Raw genomic sequence first — 15,950 nt, forward strand, 5'->3', positions numbered from 1 at the left:
AAAAAAAAACATTAACATTGACCTTAAATCTCTGACAGAAAATGGGGAAACCGTTTAACAAATAAATTATTGCAATGAAAATATACGTCCACAAGAGGGCAGTAGCGCTCTACAAGTGGACCTGTGCGACAGCTCAGTACAGTTTAATAGTATAAATGTAAATTTACACTAAAATGTGAATTTAAAATAAGAGATTTTTTTCAAAAAAATTTTTTTATAGATTTTTATAAATCCTCGAATTCAGAGAAAGAGAGAGAGCGATAGAGACAGAAAGAGAGAGAGAAAGAGACAGAGTGAGAGAGAGAATAACAATAAATTTACTATACATGCGCGTAACATTTTTTATATGATTTATATTCACAGCTGTTTCAGAAAATTTCTCTCTGTTTGTTTGTTTGTTTTTGTTTGTTTGTCTGTCACTAATTCATTCAAGACACTAGATGGCGCTGTTCGGTCGCCCCGCCTTATTTCCGGTTACACGAGACCGACCGGGAACAAGAACATGGCGCAAGTTTATCTCCTGAAGTAAGCTGAAGGATTTGGAAAAAAACAACAACAAACAAGGGGGCTTTTAAGCTTCAGACTTGATCTACAACTCTGTTAAGGTAGGGAGTTTGTTTAAAATTAAATAAAGCAGAAATCCACAAATGTTTAGGAACGTAGTAGCTGGCTAAGCTAACAACGCTGTTATTATTAGCTCGCGGCTGTCAACGCTAGTGGGCGAGTCCTAATTCAACGCGTAGTGCACTAGATTGGGCGAGTCATGATCCAGATGTTATTCACTATGTAGTGTACTTGTGAAGGGAATGGGTGAGTATTTGAGACGCCACCAGTGACTTACCAGGCAGGTGCCTCCAGTTTCAGGCGTAACTCGGCATTTAGTTTTTATGTTGGACTTTATTTATTATTTAACTGGAGATTAATTTAACAGATTTAATATGTTTCCGTGTAACATAACGGACAGGTTAATTTTAATAAAACTTAGTTTGGACAGTAAACGTTAGCATGACTGTGTGAGGCGTCTTTAGCATGTTAGCATTTTACTGACAAGTTTCACTTTTATTCACATTTTTATTTTAGAGTTTTTTTACGTTAAATAAATAAAAATTGTGGACCGAAAGTATTAAAGTAATGAGTCTAATGTTTATTATAAATTTGCCAATAATTAGTTTGCAGTAAACACAAATACTGTGTAAATTTATTTTACTGTGTTTTAGGAAAATAGTCAACATCAAGCTGGTGTGAAACTTTAGCTCTGTGTTATCACTGAAAATACACATTAATAATAATAATAATTATTATTATTATTACTATTATCATTATTATTATAATGCTAAAAATAATAATTATAATAGTAATAATAATAATTACAATAATAATGATGGTTATAATAATAATGATGATGATGATGACTATAATAAAAAAATACAAGTGTTTTATTATTATTAATTATTAATGAAGAACTTTTGTTATAAAACATCTGAGGAACAAGTTAGTTCCTGTTTTGTCATACATAATAGCAGCTATAAACATTTTTTCCATCAACAAAAAAAAATATAAGATAAATGATTTTTGTTGTGATTTTGAAGTGATTTTATTTTCTTATTATTCTTCGACTTAATTTATTTTAAGATTCATTTAACTGAATCCCAAGAGTGCCCATAATTCTGGAGCAGTAAATATTAGCAACATTTCTTTGTAATTTGTGTTTTCATTCATTTTACTGTTTTTATGTTACTTTAGGATTAAAAATGAACACGTTATTTGGACATATTTAATGTGACACGTTATTTGTGTGTTGTTATTGTTCCTGCGCACGGTTATGTGTGACAAAGTGCAGCCACATGAATATCAATAAATTATTAACCTTGAGCCTGAAAGTTTATACAGTGTGCGTGTGTGAGAGGGACTGTGTGCGTGTGTGAGTGAACGAGAGAGAAACTGTGTGTGTGTGTGTGTGAGAGAGAGAGAGAGAGAGTGTGAGAGAGAGAGAAACTGTGTGTGTGTGTGAGAGAGAGAGAGAGAAACTGTGTGTGTGTGTGTGTGTGTGTGTGTGTGTGTGTGTGTGTGTGTGTGAGAGAGAGAGAGAGTGTGTGTGAGAGAGAGAGAGAGAAACTGTGTGTGTGTGTGTGTGTGTGTGTGAGAGAGAGAGAGAGAGAAACTGTGTGTGTGTGTGTGTGTGAGAGAGAGAGAGTGTGTGTGAGAGAGAGAGAGAGAGAGAGTGTGTGTGAGAGAGAGAGAGAGAGAGAGAGAGTGTGTGTGAGAGAGAGAGTGTGTGTGAGAGAGAGAGAGAGAGAGAGAGAGAGTGTGTGTGTGAGAGTGAGAGAGAGAAACTGTGCGTGTGAGAGAGAGACTGTTAGTGAGTTAATGGTAAAGACAGGATGTGTGCACTGTACGCTGCAGTCATCTCTCTCTAACAGTGGAGTGTGACTCAGTAAACTACAGTAAACTGGGGTAATGATGAAGGACTAAATACTTAAGAGTGATGATGAAGGAATAAGAAGTAATGAGTGTAAATCTCACTGCTTGTGCAGATCTTACCATAGTTTTGTATGTTATTTGGTTTGTAAGGACTGTTATAACGCTGCTCTTCCTCTCCACACTCCATCTGTACTGAGCGATATGATGATATTGTGTGTGTTCAGTAACAGGCTGTGTTTCCTTTAGACACAAGCCGAGTGATTTCTGCTGAATAAAAGTATCTGGGTGGAAAATAAACACAGGATCAGTGACGTAGCTTCCATATAAAGCCTAACAGTGTGACATGTAACCAGAGCCACTGAAACACCTGCTGAGCATGAAGTGATGTCATGTAGTGCTTTAGCTTACACGTGTGTGTGTGTGTGTGTGTGTGTGTGTTATGTCAAGGTCTCGTGTCCAGGTCCCAGGCTCGGTATTGTTCCATGGCCAGCCTTCCCAAACCAGGCCCTGGAAATGGCCACCCCATTAAGGCTCAGCTGCAGATCAATGGTACATCTCTCTCTCTCTCCTCTCTCTCTCTCTCTCTCTCTCTCTCTCTCTCTCTCTCTCTCTCTCTCTCTCTCACTGATTCCTTCTCTCTTAAGTTGTTACATTTTTAATTTGTTTTCTTTCAGTAGAGGTCTGTTTAATAAAATATGAGACCACTTGTGAATCGTGTGAGACTGAGTATGTGTGTGAACTACAGGTGTGATTATACATATGATAAAAAAAATCCCTGTAAAACAGTCTGAGTCGTGCTGTCAAAGGGAAACAATCTGCGCCGAGGTGTTATGATGAAACTGTTACCACACTGATCTGTTTCTCCTGTAACACAGCAATGATTCCAATTTTTTTACTCCATTTTTGGTCACATTTCATGTAAAGGAATGTTAATGAGAGAAGGTATTGTAGAAGGAAGTCATATATTCGTTCAGTCACAGGATGAACAGAGCGTCGTGATCCACACTCGATGTCACGGATTGTCTCAGAGACACTGGATACTGAAAGTAAAAGCTGATCCGCTTGCTCTTGATCTCCAGATAATCTTCTCATCTTTTGTTTCCACAGGGATGACAGCCAAGCTGAAGGAGGGCAAGAAGAACTGGTTGAGCTCCAGCGTGTACGTGGAGGTGGCTGTAGACGGTCAGTCCAAGAAAACGGAGAAGTGCAGCAACACGCAGAGCCCCAAGTGGAAGCATCCTCTCTCTGTGTGAGTGTGGACACACACACACACACACACACACACACACCAATTCATTTCATTATAATTCTCTAATTCTCAAATAAATAAAACTCCACATTAGAAACAAAAGAGTCGTCATTAAAGAATAATTGCTTCATGACGTTCAGCTGCTGGATGGTGTATGTTGAGCGCTGCATGCTGGTATTATATGGATGCGACATTGATGAGTGTCATCGTGATACGGAGACAAAAATGTGACTTTACAAGTCAAATAAATGCAAAAAAAAGTACAACAAAATAATTTGGTTTGAATCACTGCTCGCAGTGAGTCAATTCAGCGTTTGAATCACTGCTCGCAGTGAGTCAATTCAGCGTTTGAATCACTGCTCGCAGTGAGTCAATTCAGCGTTTGAATCACTTCTCGCAGTGAGTCAATTCAGCGTTTGAATCACTTCTCGCAGTGAGTCGATTCAGCGTTTGAATCACTTCTCGCAGTGAGTCGATTCAGGATCAAATCACTTTCTCACTAGAGCTCACTTGGAATCAGAGAGAAACCGTTTCTCTCACACGCCCTCGGACCCGGGCGTGATTTCCTCAGTGTGCTCAGGCTGATGAACCTCTTTACCTTATGAAACTTCATCGTATCGAGGAAAACGTTTCTGTACAGCGTCTACCAAACAATTCCCAGTGATTGTACTGTTGCTATAGAAACGAGTCCATTCATATAAACCTGTAAATAAATAAATCGTTTTTTGACCAATCAGAACGCAGAATTCAGGCAGCAACCGTTACTAACACACTGGGGTTTTGTGTTTTGTTTGCAGGACCGTGTCACCCATCAGCAAGCTGAATTTCTGTGTGTGGATCCACCAGAAACTGAAGTCTGACCAGCTCTTGGGCTCGGCGACGCTCGACATTAGCGAGACGCTCAAGAGCAACGATATGAAGCGTGAGTGTGAGAATAACCGTAAAGGCCGGCGGCGCAGGGCCGGGTGTGTCGGTGTTACCCGTTAACACACGCTCAGAACATTTTATATTGAAACGTTTTACACGTTTTCTGATCGTCTTTCTGGTGGCTGTTGCTATAGAAACCGTAACACGTCGGACTGAGCGCGTGTCATTCGCAGCTGCGGTTACAAACATCAAACACAACATAGAATAAAACGTTAACAGCCGTAAACTGGCCGTAAGCACGTTTTTAAGCTCATATCGTAGCGCCGTCAGCTGCTCTTTGTGACGTTTCTGTACACAGTCTGTATTTAAAATAAAGACACACTGACGAAAGATATTTACATTTATACAGAAACCATGTAAAACAAGTTTAGGGTGTAGAGACGCAGAGTACAGATCATGTAGCTGTGTGTGTGTGTGTGGACTTCAAGATTATTTATAGGCGAGTTACCAAATGATTTACTTACTGTTAATAACTCAGTAGTAAATAAAATAACTGAGTTTTATTATTGTAACTAGATACAAAAGTCGGGGCAAGTCGTGGCCTAATGGTTAGAGAGTCTGACTCGTAATCCTAAGGTTGTGGGTTCCTGCCTCGGGCCGGCCACAACTGAGGTGCCCTTGAGCAAGGCACCGAACCCCCAACTGCTCCCCGGGTGCCGCAGCATAAATGGCTGCCCACTGCTTCGGGTGTGTTCACGGTGTGTGTGTGTGTGTGTGTGTGTGTGTTCACTGCTGTGTGTGTGTTCACTTTGGATGGGTTAAATGCAGAGAATGAATTCTGAGTATGGGTCACCGTACTTAGCCGTACGTCACGTCACTTTCAAAACGTCACAAAACAAAAAGAGCCAAAATCTTTCCTTTTCCACAACGAGTTAGCTGTAAGTGTAGATATTGCGTTAAATAGCGACGGTAACATTTGTCCATTTAAAGTCCTCACAAAGGTTGAAAAATGTGTGTGTGTGTGTGTGAGAGAGAGAGAGAGATGAGAATGACACAATGAGTGTTTTGAGTACTGACTACGCCTTTGTTTGACTCTTTGTGTGTCTGTTTGTTGTTGCCATAACCTCTGCCCAGTCTTTGTTTGGTCATTGGTGTGTGTGTATGCACGTTCACGTGTGTGTGTGTGTGTGTGTGTGTGTGTGTGTGTGTGTGTGTGTGTGTGTGTGTGTGTGTGTGTTTGTTTGTTTGTAAGTGTGCTCGTGGGTCATTAGAAGCGTTACCTGTGTGATATTAAAGGTGTTGTATTTGTTAGAAGACTTCGGGTCACATGACGTCACGGCGTGAGTTACATCTGCGTCGTCTTCTGTTTATCTGATGTAACACGCTGAGACTTGTTTTAAGCAGAAGGATGAACATCTTTATGCAGACGTAAGCACAGCTGGATCAGTTTAGTCTGTTGCCCCGTGATGCAGTGCAAAATTACTCCGTACAGAGCTACAAGTGAGATTATTAACAGACTGCAGGTACGTGTAGCATCTGACACGTCCCAGTTATTATTACAGGTTTATACAGCGTATAGGGGAGAGCGGCGTCGGTGCTCACAGGAGACTGACTCTCACTCTGTGTTCAGTCAAACAGCAGCAATTTGCTCTGAAATTCTCATAAAAAGTCAAACTTCTGAGGTGTGAAATACTGTAGCTTTTCCTGATCGGGGGAATAACGATTGATCAGCCGAGTTCACGTCCCAACGAGAGTCCAAGAGCATTTGTGACCCGGACAAAAACAGCCGACTCTCCGTCGATTGTGTGCGATTTGTGAATAAAATCAGCCGAGACAAAACAGCTGCTGGTTTATTTCCTGTGAATCCTACAGCGTGACGTTCAGAGCATTCCAGAGAACTGGTGTGACCTGATGAACCTCATTCCAATGAAGGACATGAGCTCTACACACTTCTTCAGCTCGGTCTGATGTAGGTCTAACTCAGAACGGTCAATAGAAAACACGTGCTTCATAGTGAGAATGATACAGAATCGTTTGTATTTTTACATTCTAATCCTTTCGGAATCGATTCTGACTCATTAGACATCGTTCTACGCGTCAGCAATGTAAAAAAAATGTCCATCGTGCTGTTTGTAAACCCGTGAGTCACCGATTCGGTGCTCACCTGGTTGCGTTGCACCCTTTTTTGTTTTTCGGGAACCTTTCAAATTCCTGTTCTGAGACGTGTACTGAATGTCTCGTTAGTCATAATACAGGAGCTTGTGTTCTGTCAGTAGTGTTGTAGTAAATAGTCGACTAAAATAGGTGTAAAATTAAAGCTGTTTATTTAGGGCTGTGTTTGTGTTTACAATATTCTTGTGTTTAAATGAATAGAATGACAAAATTGAAGAGAAATTATGATTGATAATCCTTGTGTGTGTGTGTGTGTGTGTGTGTGCGTGTGTGTGCGCGCAGTGTGTGATGTTACACAGACGTTGCCGCTATGTGCAGACAAGGAGCAGACTGATGTTGGAGAGCTGTGTGTGTGTCTGAATGGCATGGAGGTCGACCCAGGAGCATTCACATCCTCTGAGGCTGATAACGATAGTGAGTGTCTCTCACTCTCTCTCACTGTCTCTCTCTCTGTCTCTCTCTCACTCTCTGTCTCTCTCACTTTCTCTCTCTCTCTGTCTGTCTCTGTCTCTTTCTCACTCTCTGTCTCTCTCTCTCTGTCTCTCTCTCGCTCTCTCTGTGTGTCTCTCTCTCACTGTCTCTCTCTGTCTCTCTCACTTTCTCACTCTCTCTCTCACACACACACAGCTTGAAAGTGCTGTGGCAGAAGCAAAGAACATCACATTAGATAAGATATAAATGGGTTAATTTTTCTTTCCAAAATGAAAAAGATATCACAGAAAATTGTATTATGACAAAATTCACACTTTATCATTATTTTATAGTATGATGTTGTTCAGCTTCTATAGTGAAGGCAAATAAACACAAGCCTAGTCTAAACCATTGTTGAGGCTTGTTGTCATGGTTACTCAGTATCAAAAGCACGAGCTTCATATTTCATAATCATATTGGATCTCAGATGTTGATCATTTTTTCCGCTGTTTCAGCCACAACGAACGGAGAATTGCCTAGAGAGGACTTTGGCATGAGGTAACCTTTAGCCGTGTGATATAAGCATCGTTGTCGGTTATAAAGTGTACCGAGTCACTGAGCTGTGTGTCTGGTCTCAGGAGGAGCAGAGAGAGTTCTCCCAGCGTGGTGGACATTCCTAATGGACGTGCCGTCAACGGAACAGGCTCGCCGTCCTTATCCAATCGGGTTTCACGACCCCAGAGGCCACCCAGACCCTCTCGACCGCCTCCGCCCACTCCTCCGCGACCGCTGTCTTCTCCAGGTCAGTGTTCATGATGTCGTTTCCTACGCTGTCATCCTAACAGTCGTCAGGTTTTAATTTGTTTTGATTTTGCGTCTTGTTTTCCCCTAGCATGCCCTTCAGTCACAGACAGCAGCAGCTCGACTCAGCCAGAGACACCAATGCAGATCCCTAACCCCACCCCTGACCCCACCCCGATCATCTCTGTTCCCCCGATGCCCAACCGGATGCCAGCCACCAACACCGGGCCTCTGCCTCAAGGGTACAACTAACACACATACATTAGCCTGATGATGATAACGTTATTATTAATAATAAAAAATAATAGTAATTTGCTTTTTTAAAAAAATCTGTAAATATCATCATTGTCATTAAGATTATTAATAATTGTTTCACTGAGGGAGATATTTTCAATAGAATAACGTGTGTGTGTGTGTGTGTGCAGGTGGGAGCAGCGTATGGACCCGAGTGGCCGTGTGTACTACGTGGACCACGTGGAGAAAAGGACATCGTGGGAGAGACCTGAGCCTCTGCCTCCTGGGTAAAGCTTCAGGGACGATGACTGTGCTGAAAGAAAGACGTAGTGATTGATGAGAGAAATTTGCCCTGTCGCTATAACGACGTTCACACGGCAGTAAAATAGGAAAAGATTTCAGTGAAATGCCTTTAGAAGGTCATTACAAAAGCAGTATGACGTTTCATGACCTGCAGCTGACTGAACACTGTGTTGTGTCGTGTCTCACAGTTGGGAGCGGCGTCTGGACCAGTCGGGACGTGTGTACTATGTGGATCACGTGAACCGGACGACGACGTGGCAGCGCCCCACTGTGGAGACGGTGCGCAACTACGAACAGTGGCAGCACCAGCAGAGCCAGTTAGAGGGGGCAATGCATCACTTCAACCAGCGCTTCATCTACAGCGTGAGAAACCACACACACACACATACACACACACACTCACTCATACTATGTTTAAAATGTCTCTTTACTGTAAAGGTGCAGGATCAAGCTGCAGCCACTCAGAATAAAGAGTACGACCCTCTCGGCCCACTGCCACAAGGATGGGGTAAGAAAGAAAAAAGATGCATTTTTACTTTTTACTGTGATTTCTTTTAGTTGCTCGATATAAATATTATTCTCAAAATTCCAGCATCGTATTCAGAAGACAATTAAACAAGTTTTTCTGTCACTGATTCGGTCTTTCAGAGAAGAGAACGGACGCTAACGGCCGAGTGTATTTCGTGCACCACTTGACTCGCACGACTCAATGGGAGGATCCTCGCTCTCAAGGGTCGGAACTTAATGAGTATTTATGTTTGGTTTTTTTTTTACATAAGATGGCACTTAGCCCTGAATACTCTTGTTATTCCTATTGGTAAATAAATAATACTTGAACATTTGTATGGATTTGTAGGATATGGGAAGATAACGCTGGTGATGTGCACACAGAAAGAAATAAAGAAATTCATGTGAACACAAAATGATCTGCATTCGTTCAGCCTTTTACTCCACTCTTAACTCTTACCTTTGATTTGCTCAGGCTGCTGAATGACAAGCCTCTGCCGGAGGGCTGGGAGATGAGGTTCACTGTGGACGGAGTTCCGTACTTTGTGGATCACAACAGAAAAACCACGACTTACACTGACCCACGTACAGGAAAATCATCACTGTGAGCCTTAATAAGATCCTTTGTGTGTGTGTGGGTGATTGTGTGTGTGTGGGTGGGTATGGGAGTGTGTGTGTTGGTGTGGGTGTGTGTGGGTGTGTGTGTTGGTGTGGGGGTGGGTGTGTGTTGGTGGGTGGGTGGGTGTGTGTGTGTGTTGGTGGGTGGGTGGGTGTGTGTGTGTGTGTTGGTGGGTGGGGGTGTGTGTGTGTGTTGGTGGGTGGGGGTGTGTGTGTGTGTGTGTGTTGGTGGGTGGGGGGGGTGTGTGTGTGTGGCTCGGTGGGGGGTGTGTGGGTGTGTGGGTGGGGTGGGGGGGGTGTGGTGGTGTGGGTGGGGTTGGGGGGTGTTGGTGTGGGGGGTGGGTGGGGGTGTTGGTGGGTGGGGGTGTGTGTGTTGGTGGGTGGGTGTGTGTGTGTTGGTGGGTGGGTGTGTGTGTGTTGGTGGGTGGGTGGGTGTGGATGTGGTGGGGGGTGGTGTTGGGTGGGGGGTGGGTGGGGGGGGGTGGGTGGGTGTGTGGGTGGGTGGGTGTGTGGGTGTGTGTGTGTGGGTTGGTGGGGTGGGTGGGTGGGTGGGTGGTGTGTGTGTGGCGTGTGGGTGTGTGCGTGTGGGTGTGGGTGTGTGTGTGTGTTGGTGGGTGGGGTGGGGTGGGTGTGTGTGTTGGTGTGTGTTGGGGTGGGTTGGTGTGTGTTGGTGGGTGGGTGTGTGTGTTGGTGGGTAGTGTGGGTGGGTGGGGTGGGTGGGTGGTGTGTGGTTGGTGGGTGGGTGTGTGTGTGTTGGTGGGTGGGTGGGTGGGTGGGTGTGTGTGTGTGTGGGTGTGTGTGTGTGTGTGGGTGTGTGTTGGTGGGTTGGTGTGTGTTGGTGGGTGTGTGTGTGTGTTGGTGGGTGTGTGTTGGTGGGTGGGTGGGTGTGTGTGTGTTGGTGGGTGGGGGTGGGTGTGTGTGTTGGTGTGTGGGTGTGTGTTGGTTGGTGGGTGGGTGTGTGTTGGTAGGTGGGTGGGTGTGTGTTGGTGGGCGGGTGGGTGTGTGTGTTGTTTGTGTGTTGGTGGGTGTGTGTGTGCGTGATGTGTGTGTGTATCTGTGTACATATGTGTGTGTGTGTGTGCGTGTGTGTGTAACGTGTTTATTCTTCCTCTGTAGTGAAAACGGCCCTCAGATCAGATATGTGCGTGACTTCAAAGCCAAAGTCCAGTACTTCAGATTCTGGTGTCAGGTTTGTGTTCATCACTGTTTAACTGCGTCATTACTCATTAACCCTGATGTTATTTATTGAGAATTTAAAAATAATCTACAGGTAATAAACCCAGAGTTCACTTTTTTCTTAATTTCTATCTAACTGAAACATAAAAAATGAACTTTTCTTTGCTTTACTTCCTAAATCTGTGGGAATTTCACTTTTTTGTAGCAATTAGCGATGCCGCAGCACATCAAGATCACAGTGAGCCGCAAATCGCTGTTCGAAGACTCGTTCCAGCAGGTAATCAATATTCATATTTATCATTTTAATATTCATCTCAATTATTCACACAACACATGAGAAGAGAAGCGTGTGTGTGTGTGTGTGTGTGTGTGTGTGTGTGTGTGTGTGTGATGGCTAAACAATGCTAAACAGGAAGCTGTAAATATGGTAGATTTGTTATGGTAATTATTTTAGAGGTCCACAAAAAACAGTGTTACTCCTTAACTTCTAAAGATAATGCTTTGTGTGTGTGTGTGTGTGTGTGTGTGTGTAGCTATAGTGTTTCCCTAATTAATAATTAAATGTTAATGTCTGTTAGATCATGAGCATTAATCCCCAAGACCTTCGCCGAAGACTGTGGATCATCTTCCCCGGAGAGGAAGGACTGGACTATGGTGGTGTAACAAGGCAAGATCTCCAAACTGTCCATCTCTCTAGATTGAGCATTTGATAAGTCCGGTAGCGTTATAGTGCGACATAAAGTGACATAATGTGATGTAATAACGTCCCCTGTAGGGAGTGGTTCTTCTTGGTGTCCCACGAGGTGCTGAACCCCATGTACTGCCTGTTTGAATACGCTGGTAAGGATAACTACTGCCTGCAGATCAACCCAGCTTCATCCATCAACCCAGACCACCTCAAATACTTCCGCTTCATCGGACGCTTCATCGCCATGGTAACGTCGCTCATTTCACGTAAAATTTGCGTTTTTTCTCGTACTCTAGCGTAGTAAAAATAAAAGACACAAATTTAAAGTGTAGCTGAATATAGAAAGTGACCAATTAGGTACCCAGGGGGGCATTTTTTTGGCCCAATTTGAAGACTTCTTAGATTTTAGTGATTATAAACTGGCCACTCAGATGGATGATGTAGATGTTCTTTTTGTCCCAATAATGTAAACACAGTCTTGGTGCTCGGTCCCCATAAAAGGTGTAGCCATTTTAAACGCAGGTTAATTAACCCAGGCTTAACGTCATCATGCTGTGTGTTTGCTCAGGCTTTGTTCCATGGGAAGTTTATCGACACAGGCTTCTCGCTGCCTTTCTATAAACGTATTCTTAACAAACCGCTGACTCTGAACGACCTCGAGACCATCGACCCGGAGTTCTACAACTCGCTCATCTGGATCAGGTGTGTGTCACTGCTTCATCGTGCCTGCACACACTACATTACAGTGTCCTCCTCAACGTGAGACAGCATTATTCTAGCGTGTGTGTGTGTGTGTTTTAAACAGAGAAAACAACATAGAGGAGTGCGGTCTGGAGATGTTCTTTTCAGTGGATAAGGAGATCCTCGGGGAGATCACAACACACGACCTGAAACCAGATGGAGGCAACATTCAGGTCACGGAGGAGAACAAGGAAGAGTATATCAGGTACACCCACACACACGCATGCACACACACACACACACACACACCCAAACCCAGAACATAAAAATTAAGCAAACATAGATACAATGATATTTTCTGTAAATCAAATATGGAAGGAGTCTCCAGTGTTGGTGCTTTGTAGCAGTTGTTAAGATTTCTGATGTCTTCTGGACAGAAGAGATTTAAACAGCAGGTTTTTAATAACATATAAAAAGATTTTTAATAATAAAAAAACCTTCATCACTGTTTATTACTGACACAGAAATAAATCATGCCAACATCACCATGCTGTAGAACAGATTCCCAATGCTGTGTCTCTCTTTTTCTGGGTTTCTCTCTGCCTTTCTCTCTCTCTCTCTGCCTCCCCCTGTCTCTCTCTCTCTTTCTCTCTCTATCTCTCTCTCACCCCCCCCCCCTCCATTCTTCAGGCTGGTAGCTGAGTGGAGGTTGTCCCGAGGTGTTGAAGAACAGACACAAGCTTTCTTTGAGGGCTTTAACGAGGTCCTGCCTCAACAGTACCTGCAATATTTTGATGCCAAAGAATTTGAGGTAACTCACAATAACATTACTATATTCACTCCGTACTGATTTCAGATACTCCGTGCTAAAATTTCTGGAGAAATACCGGTTTTTGTGTAGGGATGAAAGATATAATTATCACGATCATTGTCATGAAGCACTTTTCTGAGATGAGCTGTTTAATATATCAGTCAACCATTTCTAGTTTTTTTTACAGTTTTATCGCAGCGCTTCAGTTTATCGACCAACTTTTCAATTGTCATACGTGTGTGTGTGTGTTTTAGGTGGTGTTGTGCGGGATGCAGGAAATCGATCTAGTAGACTGGCAGAGAAACACTATCTATAAACACTACACACGCACCAGCAAGCAGATCGTGTGGTTTTGGCAGGTTTGTGAGAGAAAAACTAGCAAATCTCAAACTTAATGGAACTCCAGCATTTTGGGTTCATATGCATTTTAAATAAATTATTCATACGAGGATTTCTTTCATGAAAGACACGCTTGCATATTTATGAGTAAGGGGTAAAGTTCCAGATAACATCGGGGTTGAAAACGTCGGCTTTTTCGGTCGTAGACTAAAAGACTCTCTCCTCCTGCACTGTAGTTGGTTAAAGAGATGGACAACGAGAAGCGAATGCGTCTGCTGCAGTTCGTCACCGGTACCTGCCGCCTGCCCGTGGGCGGGTTTAACGACCTCATGGGTGAGTCTTTAGTTATTCTTATTACTCTTTATTCTTCCTTCTCTGTAATGTTCTGTACAGAAACTGTATTTAACTCATTAAAGAACTCATTAAAGATAATACACCATTTTCCCCACCAGCTGTGAGGGGACGACAAACGATAAAAATCACAATAAAAACGAACGATAAATAAAAACAGTGGATTATGTTGTGTGTCTAAAACAGTTAAAATTCAGGTTCTAGTATTTAAGTAGGAAGTTATTCTAGTAGCCGTAAACAGTCTTATCCATGTGACCCGAGCCATTGGGATAGAAATGATAACATCAGACCAGTGAAGTGCAGAAAACCCATCGTCTGATGATTCTGACCTGTTTTTTAGGGAGTAACGGACCACAGAAGTTCTGCGTCGAGAAAACAGGGAAGGAGAACTGGCTGCCCCGGAGTCACACATGGTGAGTGTATACAGATTGCATACACACTGTGGATGGGAACATTCCACTCATTGCTTTTGAGAGACTATTTCTGATTGTAATAATAAGAGATCTAAATCAACCCTCTCTGTTTCCTGCAGCTTTAACCGCCTGGATCTGCCTCCGTATAAAAGCTACGAGCAGCTAAAAGAGAAACTGTTGTTCGCCATAGAGGAGACAGAGGGCTTTGGGCAGGAGTGACACACACACACACACACACACACACACAATGTTGGACAGAAGCGCTCAGTCTCTACATCAGGATAAATCAGTAACGATGAGCTTCTCTAGTTCATGTCAGCGGTTTTCACTGCCCATCTTAACAAGGGATTTTTACTGTCGGTCACACAAAAAGATTCACATACAACAAAAACACTAATCTGTATTTAAAAGCTGAGATTATTCACCTGAGTAGCGGGAGATGTTTGGGTATAAACTTAGTCATGGATTGGATTATGGGCTTATTTAGATCTATATTTTATTTAATTTGCTCTCACAACTTCTCACAACGGAAACAAAGTGAAACAATGTGGTGATGTGACTGCAGTGTCAACTGGGATCAGTCTCATAACTCAAAGTGTCTGAATATTGAAGGTCTGATCTCGTGCTCGGGTCTGATCTCATGCTCGGGTCTGATCTCACACTCGGGTCTGATCTCGTGCTTGGGTCTGCTGTTCTTTTCGTGGTCCTGTAATGGACTCATTACTGCATCACAGTATGTAGCGTGAAATCCTCTTAAGTTCTAGCCCAGTGGTTTAGTCCCCAGCTCTGGACTTGCTACACAATAGAAAAAAAAAAGTTTTATTATTCACCACACCAGTGAGCAATACATTAACACAATAGAAATATCACTAGTGAAACACACACATGTAGCACTCACACACACACCACCGTTCACATTCTGCAATAAAATACTAGTCATTTCTCACAGAAGGAAAGCAAGTGCTGATCATCTGCACTCTTACTGCCCTCTGTTTTATAGAGGGTTCGGTTCTACTGTGTCTGTCAGTTTCATATTCTGTGAGGTTTTACTGGATTCGTCCCAGTAACCAGTTAGAGCTCGTCCTATTTAAACGACCGACCAGGAGCAATACTCTGAACTGGGAGAAAGATCAGCACATGATTAGTTTGTACACAGAATATCAGTTTTAGCGCCTTTTAAATCTCGGTCTGTTCCACGGGACCGACGCAGAGTGTCGTAGTCACGGAGATCACTTTAAACACACTAGATCACTTTAAGCAGAGAGATTTCCATAAAACCTGATTTCTTTATTAATAACACATCTACACATGCTTTGTCTGTCTGTCATAGCGCGGTTAACGACTAACCGCGGGGTGGTTCGTTAGTTTGTCGATTTCCGGATCTTTTTGAGCGCCGCTCTAAACCCGCTCGCCGAAAAGAGCAGGCTTACGGACGTCGATAACGGAAAACTAAACTCCACCTCGATCTTGTACATTGTGTGAATATTTGATTAATTCTCTTTGGGGGGAAAAAAGAAATCCTTTTTCAAGACTCCTTTAAATTTCTGCACATTCATTGGTGGATTTATATGTACAGGAAATTGTGTAAAAAAATTAAGAATAATAAATAAATAAATAAATAAATAAATAAATAAATAAATGATGATGTGGGAGGATTTTGGTGTTTGTGAACAGGAACAAGAGGTGAAATCGACGCAGGAGACAAATTCCAGGTGTTAGACTGAAACGCAAGTAAATAAAGTCAGTCCTGTGAGTAAAAGGACATAAAAAATAAAGTAATGCAAGTGAACTGACAATGAACATAAAGTAAAGAAAGTACCGAGGTAAAGGAACACAGGTGGGTAAAACACACGACACCTAAAGCGCTGTTTAAATCAATTACGTCGGAAAGGAGGATCGAAGAGTAAA

General features: G+C 42.8%; 1 protein-coding gene across 4 annotated transcripts; it reads left to right on the forward strand.

Annotated features, from left to right (window-relative positions):
- The first annotated feature begins 447 nt into the window (after window positions 1-447).
- On the forward strand, window positions 448-15,682 carry itchb (itchy E3 ubiquitin protein ligase b). 4 transcript variants are annotated; one of them, XM_027165701.2, is made up of 24 exons: window positions 448-605; window positions 2,869-2,970; window positions 3,529-3,670; window positions 4,468-4,592; window positions 6,992-7,123; window positions 7,636-7,678; window positions 7,759-7,922; window positions 8,013-8,163; window positions 8,347-8,442; window positions 8,647-8,821; window positions 8,897-8,966; window positions 9,107-9,206; window positions 9,441-9,569; window positions 10,700-10,772; window positions 10,965-11,036; window positions 11,338-11,426; window positions 11,535-11,694; window positions 12,016-12,149; window positions 12,253-12,393; window positions 12,819-12,939; window positions 13,194-13,298; window positions 13,515-13,611; window positions 13,970-14,042; window positions 14,162-15,682. In XM_027165701.2, the coding sequence occupies exons 2-24, from the start codon at window positions 2,904-2,906 to the stop codon at window positions 14,259-14,261; spliced, it is 2,559 nt and encodes an 852-aa protein (XP_027021502.1). In that variant the 5' UTR covers window positions 448-605; window positions 2,869-2,903; the 3' UTR covers window positions 14,262-15,682. The 4 variants fall into 4 exon arrangements, with proteins under 4 accessions (XP_027021502.1, XP_027021524.1, XP_027021512.1 ...); XM_027165723.2 differs by having other exon boundaries at window positions 9,107-9,191; XM_027165711.2 differs by having other exon boundaries at window positions 8,903-8,966.
- Window positions 15,683-15,950: the final 268 nt, after the last annotated feature.

The sequence above is a fragment of the Tachysurus fulvidraco genome, chromosome 23 (assembly GCF_022655615.1).
Source record: "Tachysurus fulvidraco isolate hzauxx_2018 chromosome 23, HZAU_PFXX_2.0, whole genome shotgun sequence".
Lineage (NCBI taxonomy): Eukaryota > Metazoa > Chordata > Actinopteri > Siluriformes > Bagridae > Tachysurus > Tachysurus fulvidraco.